Here is a 15618-nt window from a genome sequence, read left to right as displayed (position 1 = left end):
AGCAGATGCTTAATAAATGCTTACCAAGGGAAATGGAGCCAAGATGGTGAGAAAAGGGCTGGGACTTGCCCAAGTTGTCCCAAATTCCCCTCCAAACAACTTTAAATAATGCCTCAAAACAAATTCTAGAGGAGGAGAATCCACAAAAATGGGGTGAAATAATTTTTCAGCCCAAGATAACTTATAAGGTTATCAGGAAAGGTCTGTTTTGTGGGAGGCTGAGGTGTAAGTAATGGAGTGAATTCCAAGGCAGGTCACACCACCACAGGCCAAGCACTAGCAGACCAGCAGCAGGCCCAGGGGGTGGTTGAATAAGCAGCAGCAGCAGCAGCAGCAGCAGCAACAGCAGCAGCAGCTTCTGGAGCTCTCAGCCCATAGATAGTAAAGGAATTGGACAACAGGACAGGAGGAAATTACAGGGGTTTCATTGCTGGTACTGGATATGCAGGACTCTGTTGCACTGCCCACATGTGGATCCCCATTGCAGGCCTAGGTTGCAGTCCTAGGATGAGAAGGAACACTAGCACGCCAGAGCTTGTGGTCACAGGACAGCAGAGATCCTGGTCATAGTTCTAAGGTGGAAAAGATTGCTTACGGCTGCTCACAAACCAGAGCACAGCCCAGGAGATTAGTAGACATATTTCTCCTTAGCTCATACCACCTTGGAAGACTCAAAAACTTACAGGTTACCAGAATTACTATTACAGAATTATTATTACAGAATTACAGCTGCACAAAAAAAACCCTGAACCTTGAAACAGTGCCCACTCCACCCTGGGAACAAAGCCCAACTTTAATATGAAGCTAAAAGTCAAGAAATATGCTGGAAAAATGAGCAAACAACAACAACAAAGATCCTAACCATAGAAAGTTACTATAGTGACAAGGAAGATCAAAACACAAACTCAGAAGTCAAAGTCAAAACTGCTATTTCCAAAGCCTCAAAGACAAATGTGAACCCACCTCAGGTCCCAAAAGAACTCATGAATGAGCTCAAAAAGGATTTTAAAAATCATAAAAAATCATATCATAAGAAGAAAAATGGGGAAAAGAAATAAGAGTTATGTAAGAAATGCATGAAAAAAGAGTCAACAGCTTAATAAAGAAAACAAAATAAAATACTGAAGAAAATAACACTTTAAAAAATAGAATAGGCCAAATGATAAAAAAGGTACAAAAATTCACTGAAGAAAAGAAGAACTCCTTAAAAAGCAGAATTGGTCACACAGAAAAAGATGTAATAAAAATTTGCTGAAGAAAAGATTTCCTTAAAAAGTAGAATTAGCCAAATGAAAAAGCAGGTACAAAAGCTCACTGAAGAAAATAATTTCCTAAAAATCAGAATTGGGTAAGTGGAAGCTAATGATTCTGTGAGTCATACAAATTCAAAAGAATGAAAAAATAGAAGAAAATATGAATTTCATTAGAAGAACAACCAATTTGGAAAACATATCAAGGAGAGATCATTTAAGAATTATTGGACTACTTGAAAGCCAGGATAAAAAAAAAAAAGAGCCTAAACATCATCTTTCAAGAAATTATCAGGGAAAACTGTCCTGATACTCTAATCTGAAGGTAAATTAGAAACTGAAAGAAATCACTGATCATTTTTTGAAAGAAATCGCCAAATGAAAACTCCTAGGAATAGAGTCGAATTCCAGGGATCCCAGGTCAAGGAGAAAATATTGCAAGCAACCAGAAAGAAACAATTCAAATATCATGGAGCCACAGCTAGGATAACACAAGATTTAGCAACTTCTACATTAAAGGAACAGAGGACTTGGAATATGGTATCCTGGAGGGCAAAGGACCTAGAATTACCACCAAGAATTACCTACCAGCAAAACTGAATATAATCATTGTCCAGGGGAAAAATGGATTTCCAATGAAATAGAAGACTTTCAAGCACTCCTGATGAAAAGACCAGAGCTGAATAGAAAGTTTAACTTTCAAATACAGTAAGAGAAGCATGAAAAGGTAAATAGCAAAGAGAAATTGTAAAAGATTCAATAAGGTTAAACTCTTTATCTTTTTACATGGGAAGAAGATACTTGTAACTTCTAAGAACTCTCTCATTATTATGACATTTAGAAGGAGTATATACAGATGGAGGGCATGGGTGTGGGTTGAACATAATGGGATGACTATCTAAAAAAATAAAATTAAGAGGTGACAGAGTAATGCACTGAGAGAAGGGGAAAGGGAGAGACAGAATGGAGTACCTTATCTCATGTAAAAGAGGCATGAAAGCTTTCATAATAGAAGAAAAGATGGGATAAGTGGAAGGGAGCACACGAGCTTTACTTTAATCAGAATTGGTTCAAAGAAAGAATAACACACACATTCAGTTGGGTATAGAATGTATCTCACCCTACAGGAAACTGGAGGAGAAGGAGACATGGGGGGAGGAGCTGATAGAAGGAAAGGTGATAAAGATAGTTGTTTGAAGCAAAACACTTGAGGATGGATAGGGTGAAAGGAGAGAGAGCAGAACAGAGAGAAAAATAGGATGGAGAGAAATACAGTTAGCAAATATAACCAAAAAAAAATTACAAGTTTCTCTGTTAAAGTCTTTATTTCTCAAATATATAGAAAATGGAGTCAAATTTACAAAAATAAGAGCCATTCCTCAACTGATAACATGGTCAAAGGATATAAACAGGCTATTTTCAGAAAAAGAAATCAAAGCTACCTTAGTTATGTGAAAAAATTCTCTAAATCACTACTGATTAAAAAAACACAAATTATAACAACTCTGAGGTACTATCTCCCCACACGTATCAGGTTAGCTAATATGACAGAAAAGGAAAATGACAAATGTTGGAAGGCATGTGGGAAAACAGACAGTAATGGACTGTTGGTGGAGTTGTGAACTGATTCAACCATTAAAGGACTATAAAACCATGTATACTCTTTTGAACTAGCAATACCACTACTAGGTCTGTATTCCAAAGAGATTAAAAAAAAAAAAAGGACCTACATGTACAAAAATATTAATAGCTCTTTTAGTAGCAGCAAAGAATTGGAAATTGAGGGGTTGCCTATCAGTTGGGGAATGGGTGCATAAACTGTGCTATATGATTGTGATGGAATGCTGTTGTGCTATAAGAAATGATGAACAGGATGCTCTCAGAAAAACCTGGAAAGATTTACATGAACTGATGCAAAGTGAAGTGAGCAGAACCAGGAGAACATTAAAAACTAACAACAATATTGTATGATGATCAACTCTGAATGACTTATCTATTCTCAGTAATACAATGATCCAAGATAATTCCAAAGGACTAATTATGAAAATGTCATATTATCTCCAAAGAAAAAACTGATGAAGACTGAATGCAGATTGAAGCATATTTTTTAAATCTTTTTTTTTCTCGTTTTCTTTTACAACATGACTAATATGGAAACATGCACATATATAACATATCATATTGCTTGCCTTTTCAATGAGAGGGCAGAGTAGGAAGAGAGGGAGAAAACATGGAACTCAATTTTTGAAAACAAATGTTAAAATTGTTTTTACATGTATTTGGGGAAAATAAAATATTAAATACTTAAAAATAAATACTGACACATGTGGAGTATTACATTCAGTGCTAGAGAAAGAACACTGACAAGAAGGAGTACACTCAAAGGAAGGTGACCAGCATATTGAAAATACTGGTGATCATGACTTTCAAGGGGTCACTGAAGGAAATGGTGATATTGAACCAGGAGAAAAGAAGACTTCAAAGAGGCATAAGAGTACTCTTCAAATTTAGAAGGATTTCATTTGGAAAAGGGATCAGACTTCTGGCAGACCTAAGAGTTAAAGGGCAGAAGAGTTTTGGACAGGCAGCTTTCCTCTGTTGCTAGGGAGGAAAGAGGGGCCAAACGAACCACTTACGTCCTTATGTTTGTGCATAGCACGTTTAGTTGATGCAATCCTTATGTGCACTTTGGAGCATGCACAGACATTATGTAATTGGATCTTGTCCACTAACCAAGTGTTGAAGAGTAGCCTTTGTCTGGCTCTTTCCTGGAAGGCTATGGTACAATGCCGGATTGGGGAATGGTCTAAATCTCTATGGCAGAAGACAGGCTGAGGACTTTCTCTCTCCCCACTGGGTGGGAAGCCTAGTGACCATGTGGCCCATCAGCACACGACTCTGCTGCTACTTCTCTCTTTTTTTAATTTATTCTTTCTGCTTTTAGGTAAAGGAGTACTGGAGATAGATGCAACCTCATGAGCTAGGTCAGCATGGGGGGGGGCCACTAGAGGTCCAGGCCAGGTTCTGCAGCCAGCCTGACCAGAAGCAAGGAGGATCCATTGAGGCTGAGAGATCCGACTGGGATTAGTTCATCAGGAATAGGATTAGGAATAGCTGGAATAAGGACTCACCTGTAAGTTGATACATTTGGAAGTGAACTTGGTAGGGCCAATGGTATACAGAAATGGCCTTAAGTTTGAGTTTACTTTCCTCAAGGTCTGAGGTGCCATGGGGAGACTGCTTCCTCATGAGTTTGGGGGACATATCTGCATGTCTCTTCTTGCTGTCTCTTTGCAGTAAATATCCCAACGTAAAAGGTGGTAGCAGGGGTGGCAGCAGCTGCTGCTATTGTTGTTCAGTTGTATCTGATTCTTCATGACCCCATTTGGAGTTTTCTTGGCAATGATACTGGAGTGGCCTGCCATTTCCTTCTCCAGCTCATTTTATAGACGAGGAAACTGAGGCAAACAGAGTTAAATGACTGGCCAAGGGTCATACAACTAGTGTCTGAGGCCAGATTTGAACTCAGGAAGATGAGTCTTCCTGACGTCAGACCAGGAACTCTATCCACTTTGCTACCTAGCTAAACTGGAAAAGCTAACTGATATTAACTGGCTAAGTAGAATTGGGTTACTAATCATTGGTCGTAAACACACCAGAATGGTGATGTGAGTCAACAGCATTAGAGAAAGATATCCCTGAACCCTTAGGGGTAGCTCCCTAGACTCCTGTGAGAGAGAGATGTAGCCGACTTCACTCTGGAAAAGTGAGTCTGGAAGATGGCTATATAAGAGAAAATTCCAATAAATTAAAGCTGCATAGAAGTGTGGAACAGGCTGCCTCGGGAAATGGTAAAGTTCCCTGCTACAGAGCTTTAAGCAGAGGCAGGATGACCAAATGTTTAAAATGTTGTAGAGGGAATTTCTGTCCAGGTATAAGTTAGATTAAATGACCTCTAAGGACATCTCTATTTTTTAAAATCAATTAATGAAATAATTTTTAGTTTTCAACATTCACTTTTATAAGATGGCGAATTTAAAATTTTCCTCCTTCCTTTATTCTCCCCAACCCAAGATGGCGTGCAATCTGATATAGGCTATGCAAGGACATCTCTACTATTGAGGCAGCTGGTGGCATAGTGGATAAAGTGCTTGGTCCTTGAGTCAATAAGATTTGAGTTCAAATCCTGTCTCAGATACTTACTCAGACAATGTGCGACATTGGACAAGTCACTTCAACGCTTCCTCAGTTTTTTCAATTGTACAATGGAGATAATAATAGTACCTACTTCCCTGGATTGTTCTGAGGATCAAATGAGATACCTGTAAAATACTTAGCGCAGTACCTGGTACATAGGTGCTATATGAACGCTTATTCATTTCTCTTCCTTCTACTGCTGAGATTTTATTGTTTTCCTGCTTCCTATCTTTACCTTATCCAGGCTATTCTGCACAATGATGCTAGATTCACCTTCCTTAAGCATAACTCAGATCGTGTTCAAAATGTTCAAAAACCTCCATTCAAATCCCTGCCCCCACAGAGTGAAACCCAATATTTTTCTACCTGGCATCCAAAATCTACCTTACCAGCCTTACCTCCCCCTGCCTGTACCCTATACTCAAACCGAATCCAGACCACTCTTCATCCCTTCAACATACCCCATGCTTTTCTGTTTATTTCTTCTTCCTGTAACAGTCCTTTCTCTCTAAATCCCCCCAGCCCAATGTACCTTGAAAAGTCCAGTTGGACTGTCACTTCCTTCCAGAAGCAATCTCTTTCTCGTGTGATCTACATTTTATTTGTACCTCTTTACTGTACTGAACACATTCTAATTTATAGTGCCATGTATGGATGTGTCTAGAGACTGTAAGCCCATGGTGGCTAAGCCTATGTCATGCAAACTTGTATCCTCTCCTAGCACCATGTTGTGGCACGCATCATTAAATATCTGTTGAATGAATGAAGCTCATGAACATTTATCAGCTATCTACATTGTATTAGGTACTTCACTAAAACTAATCCAGAAATTCAAAACTAGGAATAAATGCAACATTGCATTCTTAAATACTAAATCTATTTAGTTACATAAGCTAATAACCCTAAATAATTATGCCTTACAGGATCCTCAGTGATGGGCTTACTACTGAAATCCTCTTGTCCTCATATACTTCCCCCTTTAGTGTCCTAGGACTTGGCAGAGAGTGGTTGTATGTGATGTTTGCCTTACAGCTTTTTCTTTTTTTCTTTTAAAGGCAATTGGGGTTAAGTGACTTGCCCAGGGTCACACAGTTAGTAAGTGTCAAGTGTTTGATCTGAGGCCGGCTTTGAACTCAGGTCCTCCTGACCTCAGAACCAGTGCTCTATCCACTGCGCCACCTAGCTGCCCTTATGTGTGCCTTATATCCCCAAATCCTTGTAGGGAGGCCCTTATATTTTCAGCATACAATCCATTTTCAAAAGTTTTAACTTTTACTTGCAAAGGTTTTTATATATAAACATAGAAGACGGCAGCAGCCTGAAAGAAATGGACATATTTTATCCAAAATACATAGCACAGGGAAAAAGGCAATTTGACCCCTAGCTCAAATAATCTTATCTCATGTCATTTCTGAAAACTTATGCATATAGCTGTCAGTCACAATACCAAAACAGAATTTTTGCTGCTGTAACTATGATTATCAAAAGAATAGCTGAATATTAGATTCTGAGTGTACTGATGACCTGACTAAAAACAGTCATATTAGTATAGAGGCAGTATGGCATAATGGATCAAGGACTAGCCTTGACAGCAGGAAGACCCAGATTCTAGTACTGCTTCTGACATATACTCCCTTATTTGACCCTAAGCAAATCACTGCACCCTATAAGACAACAGGATACAAGAGGAACTGCCAATCTGCATACGTAAAGAGAATTTCACCCTAGGAGTCCCATTACTCCACTGGCAAAATCAAAGGTCTGATAAAAAAGGAAATATATTCCAGATTTGTGCCTCTCTAGGTTTCTGTGATCTAGAGAAACACATCATTCTTGGCATTTCAAAGAAATATTTTAAGAGTATAGCTAACAAACCTTTAAAACATAAAATCAAATAGAACACTGCAGGCTCATCCCTCCCTCTCTTCTCCCACCTTGGCTGGTATAAACAAAATGAATGAACTCATTTTTCGACATTGTAGCCTGCCCTCCACCATTACTTACCAGGCATGACTGGTTGGTTGAATGGCTAATTCCAAAGTCTTTTGCTATTCACTTACTTCTCTCCACTTTGATCTGTCTACTGATGGCTGTTTTTAAGATGGTGAATCTGTCCCTTGTTAGCAGAACTCATTCCAAGGGGGAAAAATTCCAATCTATTTCTCTGAGCTTTCTTTGCCTTGCCCACACTCTGACACTGGAATTGTAGAGGACGAGCCCACTCATCTCTGTTGCTTCAGTAATTATTCCCTTTGATCCTCCAAAAAAAATGGGTGGGGCTCCTTCTGTCTCCTTTGTTCACCAAACATTGTGTGTGTTTCTCTCCTGCTTCTCTGCCCCATGAAGGGTCTAAGCAAACTCTAAGCCAAAGGCCTTTTTTGCTTGAAAATATTTTCTGGAAATGTATCTTGCCATTAGGAGTGTTCCAAGTTCAACAATCTCCTGCCATTCTAAACCTCTTTCTACATACAAGCCTGTCCCATCTCAATAACACCTATTGTCTGGTACCTTTGTAAATAAATAAATGCCGAGAGAGTAACACCCATTCAATAACTAAGGTGAATCATACATAGCTCTTCAAAGTATGACTTCAAAAACATGAACAAATTGTCCCGCTGTCTGTACCACAGAGAATGATCAGCACTACACAGCAAATTGGGTCCACAGAAATGTGTATGTTTTAGGTAAATAACGTTCAATAATGATGAAAATTCATCTCTCCTTTGTAGAATAGACTCTTCTTTGTTTTGTTTTGTTTTTTTGGCTAGTCAATGGGATTAAGTGACTTGCCCAGGGTCACACAGCTAGTAAGTGTTATGTGTCTGAGGCTGGATTTGAACTCAGGTCCTTCTGAATTCAGGGCCGGTGCTCTATGCACTGGCCACTTAGCTGCCCCGTAGGTTATAGACTCTTAAAGAAGACTCTTAGTGCTCTTGGCTGACAGTTATTACTTAGAACTTTACATCTGAAAAATATTTTACAGTTATTTTGATGCTTCTCCCTCATAACACTTCTGCAGAGAATTTTGCAGAAGATATCCTGATGGAAAAGGTCAGTGACTTAACCAAGGCTACATAGACAACAAGTGTCAGAACAAGAGCTATAATTCACAGATCATATGCCTGACATTCATAACTATGTCCACTGATGCCACACAGCTTTCTGTAATATAGAACCCTTCATATGCATATAGCATAATAATATCTGATTTTTTTACTTGGTTCCTTGATTGAGACCTGTCATTTTAGAATCACATCTAATTAATTTGGCTTACAGTTTACAGTTTAAACATCCTCATATTCCAGACTTGAATACAATTCCAAATATTCAGTTCCCTATTAGACAGCCATAGCCATGGCACCCTAGGGTGAAATTGGGAAATATGTAGTAGCTAATAAGAAACTCCTTCTGTTTGAAGAACTTCTGAAATATTCAAGAACTAACATTGTCTCTCAATTTTATCATCGTAGTCAAAAAACACTTCACATACTATAATCCCTCACCAATGGTTAATATGTTCTACCCTGCCTTTCTCCCCCTAGTTCCACCTATCTAGAGCCATGATCTGTGAGTAGAAGTTACTTTAAAATAGAACCTACCCTGTTAATCCCACAATATTGTTCTTACTGTATAAACAGAAATCACATTTGATCAAAGGAGGGTAGGAACAATAAAACAAACATTTATTAAGCTCCTATAACATGCCAGACAATGTATGAAGCACTTTATAAATACCACGTCATTTGATCCTCACAATAATCCTAGGAGGTAAGTGCTACTATTATTCCCATCATACAGTTGAGTAAACTAAGGCAGACAGGGGCTAACTGACTTGTCCAGGGTCACACAGCTTATAAGTGTCTGAGGCCAAATATGAACTCAGGTTTTCCCAACTCCAGGCCCAGGCCTCTATCCACTGTGCAACCTAGCTGTCTTTACGGTGGTGGTTCTATATTTTGACTTCACAAGGGAAATGTAAATGTTACCATGGTGGTTGTCCTTCATGTTGAAAGAGGACCAAAATGACCTCACTATGTTGAGGTCATTGTACAGAGTGTCCAACTGTGGCTGATCAGACCAACTGAAGCTTGGAAGGCTCCACCACAGGTCGGGCACAAACACTCTGTAAAATGTTACCATAAGTATCTGCTATAAGATGAGGCAAGCTGAAATGACGGGGCATGTATACCTCTGATTATCTGTCAGTTTTTATATTATAGCCTCTTTGCCTTTAGATATGTGAGTCTCTCCTACTAAAGGAAGGAGAACGGGAAGGAACATTCCATTCTTACAAGATAACTTCGCAGTTCTTTCATTCCATTCAGTTAATTTAGAAGCTAAAAGATTAAATCGCCAAATGCAGCACACGGGAAATAAGAGCTGAAGCAAGTCGCTGCATTCTCTAGGCCTCGCTTTCCTCATCTATAAATGGAAATGATCAGAGCAGGTGTCCTCTAAATTCTCTTCTAGCACAAAAAATCCATTTTATGCATCTCATATCAAAATCCCTACTAAACATGTAATCTACATCAGCTGCTTACCTTTCCTTGCCATCCAATTTACTTACTTCATCCTTCTGAGCCTCAGTTTCCTCATTTTACAAATGAGATTAGACCAGAAACCTTAAAAGTCAGTCCAAGCACTAAATCCAATTAACCTATAATCATGCTCAACCTGGCTTCTATTCTTACAACTTTATTAAACTCCACTCTCAAAAGTCATTAATATACCATTAATTGCTAAATCCAAAGTATTTTTTCAACCTTTGTCTTCCTTGACCTCTGACACATTTGATATTACTGACCACACATTCTTGAAGGAGGGAATGGGTTTCAGGCATGGAGGACAGACAGAGACAGGCTGGAATGTTTTGCGTGAGGGGGGGAGAAGGTCACTTTTGCTAGCTCATGTAGTGTGGAAGGCGGAGTTGTATCCAATGAGGCTGGAAAAACAGGTGGTGTAGGGTTTTAAAAGCCTAACAGATATGTCAATAGAAACTCACTGGGCTTAGTTACATAGGGAATCATGTGGTCAGATCCACACTAGAGGAAAACTACTTTGGCAGCTATGTGGAATATAGTCGAGTGGAAATAGACTTGAGGCAGAAAGACCAATAAAGATGCTGCTGTAATACTCTAAGTGAGAGGTGATGATAGCTTGAATTAAGGTGGTAGCTGTGTGAGTGGAGGACAGGAGAGGATGTGTTAGATGGTGTAAAGGTACAAAGATTTGGCAACTGATTGGATGTGTGGTGAGGAAGGGTGAGGAATTTAGGACAATGATGTGATTACAAACTTGGGTAACTGGAAGGATGGTAGTACCTTTGACAGAAACAGTGAAGAATGGGAAAAGGGAGTAGTTAGGGGAAAAGATGAATTCAGTTTTAGACATGTTGAGATTTAAGATGTTTTCAAGACATCCAATGTGAAAATGTTCAATAGGCAATTAACTGATGATGGAGGACTGAAGCTCAGGGGAGAGATGGGGCTAGATATAGACATCTGGGAGTCATCTGTACAGAGCTAATACAAATAAATTTAAGCTATTATTATTTAGTCCCTAGCAAAGGGCTTTGCACGAAGTAGGTATTAACAAAAGTCCTTTGAGTGAATGAACAAAATTGTGCAAGAACAGTCACAATCTTTTGAATGAATTACTGAATAAGTTTAAGTACATTTACTAAGGGCATTAAATAGTCATTTACTTTTTGCATTAAACAGGACGTTATATTTTTTGTTTGCAAATGTGTCACTATATTATTCATGCAGATGAGTATAATCCAAATCCTTCTGGAAGCTAAAAGATAAAATGCAAAAATATTTCATGTGTTTTACCTGCAAAGAGGTTCTACAAGGTCCTTTTCAAGAAAATCATGATCTTTCTTTACAGCTTCGATGTTGATGGGAAATCGTGAATCTACAAAAAAAGATACATACAAACATTTGATTTAATAACAAAAAAAATCATGAGGACCATAGCACCTTCTTTCTGAAATAGAGGGCATCTACTTTAGCCACTAAAATGCTACAACCTGGGTAAAAGCTCTGCTGACAAAGCTTAAGAGAACAGATGGTTTTATTGTAAATGTGATAAGTACTTCTAAAAGTGTGAAGAAAATTTGAGCTATGACAACAATTATGTGTCTGACCTTGGGTATGATCAAACATTAAGCAACCTAAGCTTTTCTATCTCCACATTATCAACGAGGTATGTTGACCTGGACTCTGAGAAACATTCTTAGAGTTGACATCTGTACTAAGGCCACTTAATCACACTCAACTGAATTTGTGAGCTATCTGGCTGAACAGACACATTCTCTCTCAGGAAAGAGAAATGTTTTTGCCTTTAGTTTCTAAAATGTCTCCCAAATCCCAGGTACCTCAAAAACTTTTTTATTAAGACTAGTAAAGAAATATCTAAGAGTACACTTTTCCCACATTGCCAGAAAAAGCTAAACATCCTTCTAATATTTATACTGAGAAATTAGCTACATGGCTAACACCATACTCTGCCCCAAGAACGTTGTGGGATCCCAGTCACCTGGCAGTTTTTCAAAGCACTATCTATCACATATGCTTGGCTTGTAGATCAGTACTCAGAACTAAGTGTTATTAGCCAGATATAAATGGCCAGTAATATTAATTTTCAGCATTATCATTTGCTTTATTTTCCTTTCTGTTCACTATCTCATATTTTGGACCCCAAAGCTCCTAAATTCAAGATAAATTACATCTCATTTATCTGTACTCAAACTGATCTGTAAACTACAACCTACAATGATGAAAACTATTCCCCCTCTGGTGGCCAAAGCTAGGAAAGTGAATTTCAGCCATGTTAAGATAAATACTGTCTCACCCGTCATATATTCAACATATCTGTTTATATGCACCTGGGAAGTACAGTTTAATTAAAATTTATATAAATTTCTCATTATGAGTGTTTCACATATTAAACTAATATTACTTTGGATTCACAAAGAACCTTTTATGGAACAATTTCAGAGTATGCTCAGACATCTCCCCCTTTCTCTCTCACATTCCAGTGAAGAGTAGGGAAATTGAGTATTTTATAGAAGAAAGTGGGGCACAGAGATGGTAAGTGTCTTGCCACAAGTCAGTAAATCAGCAAGGGCTTGATTTGACTCACTTTTTCTATTCCTCAGTCCCTACATATCACCCAAGGAGATAAATGTGTAGAACTGGTGAAAGAAAGATGACATTATTTATAAATACAAATGTTCCAGTAGCATTAACTATAGTTGGTGAGCTTTGACACAATTTTAAAGATGGGTCGTTCATTTTATTAACTTGTACATCAGTTCAAGTCAATAAAAAGGAAGCGTTCCGTGGGCTGACACTTAAAACATTTGATCCAAAAAGTTTATCGAGGTATTTTCCCCCCACATTAGAGAAGATATATAGACATACTCTGACGTGATTTCTAGGAAACTTACCATAGCATAAAAATGTTAAACCAATTTTTGGGGCTTCCTGACAAGGCAAGAATAGGGAAGAAGAGGAAATTAAAGATACTACGGAGAGATGACTACAGAGAGAATATAGACTTGGGGCCCATGGTAAAGAGATGCTGGAACTGGTGGACAGCAAGAAGAAAAGAAAGCAAAGGAAGAAGAGATTATTTTCCCTAAACTACAATAGTTTTTGCATTTCTATACAAAAACCTTATGGCATAAGATATTAACAATAGCTACCATTTATATAGCACTTTAAGGTTTGCAAAGGGCTTTATTATCTCATTTGACTCTCACAACAACCCTCTGAATTTGGTGCTATTATTAATCTCATTTTACACATGTAGAAACTGAGGCTGAGAAAGGTTAAGTGACTTGCCCAAGTCACACAGATAGTAAATGTCTGAGAAAGGATTTGAACTCAGATCTCCTTGACTCTATATTCTGTGCCATAACCACTAAAGGAGGCAGCATAGCAGAAAGTTCTGCATTCAGAGGACTCGAGTTCAAAACTTTCCACTAATAATAGCTGTGTGACCTTGGATGAATAATTTACTTCCCCAGGCCTCAGTTTCATTATCTATCAAAGAAGGGGATTTGATTAGATGGCCTCAGAGGACCCTTCCTGTCCTAGACTTGGGATCCTAAGAAGGACTGAGGAAATAGTTGAAAGACAAAAGGAATCTTAGGGCATTGACACTACCTTAGTCCAAATTTATTCCCTCTTAATGAGAAATGAAGAATGTAAACATACCCTCATAAAGTTGAGCATATTGTGGAAATCCAGCAGCCCGTAACCAGTCACATGCCTCCTTTGCTTCAATTTCTGGAGGGTGGAAAAAAACCACACAGAATATATGAATCAAAAAATCACAAAGTTTCACAAAATTTTCTTCATTGAAGGAAAGAGGACAATAAGTTATTAGTATACCTATTATTAACACAATTATGCAAATGATTCCCCAGTAAACTGTAGAGTGAAAGCAAATAACTGGGTACAGAGATGGGTAAGGAATGAGCTCATATCATGAATTGTTTTAAGAAGCCTATTATAATGTCCACAAATATTTTGAGCATATAAAGACAACAAAATAGACTCTTAAGAACACAAAAGCTGGGTCTCCACCAGTAGGACAAAATGTGGTATTTATACAAACACCAGAGACTCAGGAAGACTGAGTATGAAGAAATGTATTACTATTACAATGTAAGATACTGTCTCTCTGTGCTAGAACTATTTTTAAAAAAAAGGAAGCTTTGAACCTGAAAACTAGAGATAATGATACTTTGTCTCTCCCTCCTTTCTTTGTTTCTTTATTCCTAGGGATATTGAGAGGATAAAAGCAGATAATCTATGTGAAAGTACTTTGAGTTCTCAGGAATAAAGGTGCTACAGAAATTCAAGTTGGCATCATATTCATTGGCATTACTGTTACTGTTCACTTGCTCAAAACACATTATAACGATATGGGGATTAGATAAGCACATGAAAAAGATGCAGCATTTCCCCCCATGCACTAGAAAAGCACACTATACAGGGCCCCATCCTGAGTCAACAGAAAAGCTTAGAGTGGCTACCAGCCCCACAATCTGTCTTTCTGGTGACCATTTTCAGCACTGACATACTAAATGATCATTGAACCACCTGCCTAGAGAAACTGTCTTGTGAAATAACAGAATACTTCAGTATGTGAAATAGGGCACTTTTTGACCTCCTGAATCCTGGATCATTTCCTAACCACAATCCTGTTAGATAAATACAAATGTAAACGAACAAAAATTCATCCATCAAAGCCCATTTTTTCCAAACAAGATTAGACAGCGAATTATAACAGTCCTATAACAAGTCCCCTTCCTCCAATGCTTGGATGAATCACTGTCAGATCACTGTACTTGCATGCACTTTGACGTTAGTTTTTCTCTACAGTCATAAGCCAGAGAGTACACAAGGTCCTTGGGACTGCTGCTTAAAAAAAAAAATGACAAACCCTTACGTAAGACAGTGTGTCTGTGTTGAAAGGTAGAGATATCTGTACAGCACTCTATTTCAACCTGACAGAGTTATTTAGAATATGTTAAACAAACAAAATAAAGGGCTGATACTGACCCTTACTGGGAAAAGCCCAGATAGAAATCATCAAAGTTCAGGGTAACTCACATCCATAGCCTCTCTGATCTAGCTAGAGCCAGGCTGAATCTGTGAAAGAAGAATGGCCAATTCAAGGATGTATGTAGCCTGTGAAGGTCTCTGCCTCAAAGCAACAAGTTTTATGAGAGAAGTAGTAGGATTTTAGGGGATCTAGTGCTGAGTATGGTGCCAGAAGACCAGGGTAGCTGGCTATCCTGAGTAAGTCAATTAAACCAACTCTCCATTTCCTCAACTGCTTTTGTATCTTTGAAAGAGGAAAAAGGGATTTCACTTTGATTACTACACACAAATATTTGAAAAGAATTGCAGGAAATGCACAATCTGATTGTAACTCATGGAGGGGAAGGGGTTGATGATTCACTTCTTAGTCACTTAAATTTGAATTTTTTAAAAATATAACTGAGGAGGTGGTAATGAGGAAATAACTGTTCAATTTCTTAACATGTCCTGAACTTAAGAGAAGGTCACCATGTCTGAGATAGAGCCAGAAGACTGTGTTGAAAGGTAAAGATATTTTCCCTTTTGCTGTTAGGCAACAGGATTTATGACAG

General features: G+C 38.2%; 1 protein-coding gene across 4 annotated transcripts in view; it reads right to left on the bottom strand.

Moving 5' to 3' along the window:
• Positions 1–15618, bottom strand: part of STARD13 (StAR related lipid transfer domain containing 13) — a 716694-nt gene that overhangs the window by 56237 nt on the left and 644839 nt on the right. For all 4 annotated transcript variants that reach the window (XM_020997115.2, XM_020997117.2, XM_020997119.2 and 1 more), the window contains 2 exons: positions 13673–13744; positions 11282–11363 (listed from right to left, as the gene is read on the bottom strand). In XM_020997115.2, coding sequence (XP_020852774.1) covers positions 11282–11363; positions 13673–13744 — 154 coding nt within the window. The remainder of the gene's footprint in view (positions 1–11281; positions 11364–13672; positions 13745–15618) is intronic.

The sequence above is a fragment of the Phascolarctos cinereus genome, unplaced genomic scaffold, assembly GCF_003287225.1.
Source record: "Phascolarctos cinereus isolate Bilbo 61053 unplaced genomic scaffold, phaCin_HiC Scaffold_726;HRSCAF=1367, whole genome shotgun sequence".
In the NCBI taxonomy this organism is placed as follows: Eukaryota; Metazoa; Chordata; class Mammalia; order Diprotodontia; family Phascolarctidae; genus Phascolarctos; species Phascolarctos cinereus.
The sequence above is the reverse complement of the archived record's forward strand: the minus strand, read 5'-3'. Positions and strand labels throughout refer to the sequence as shown.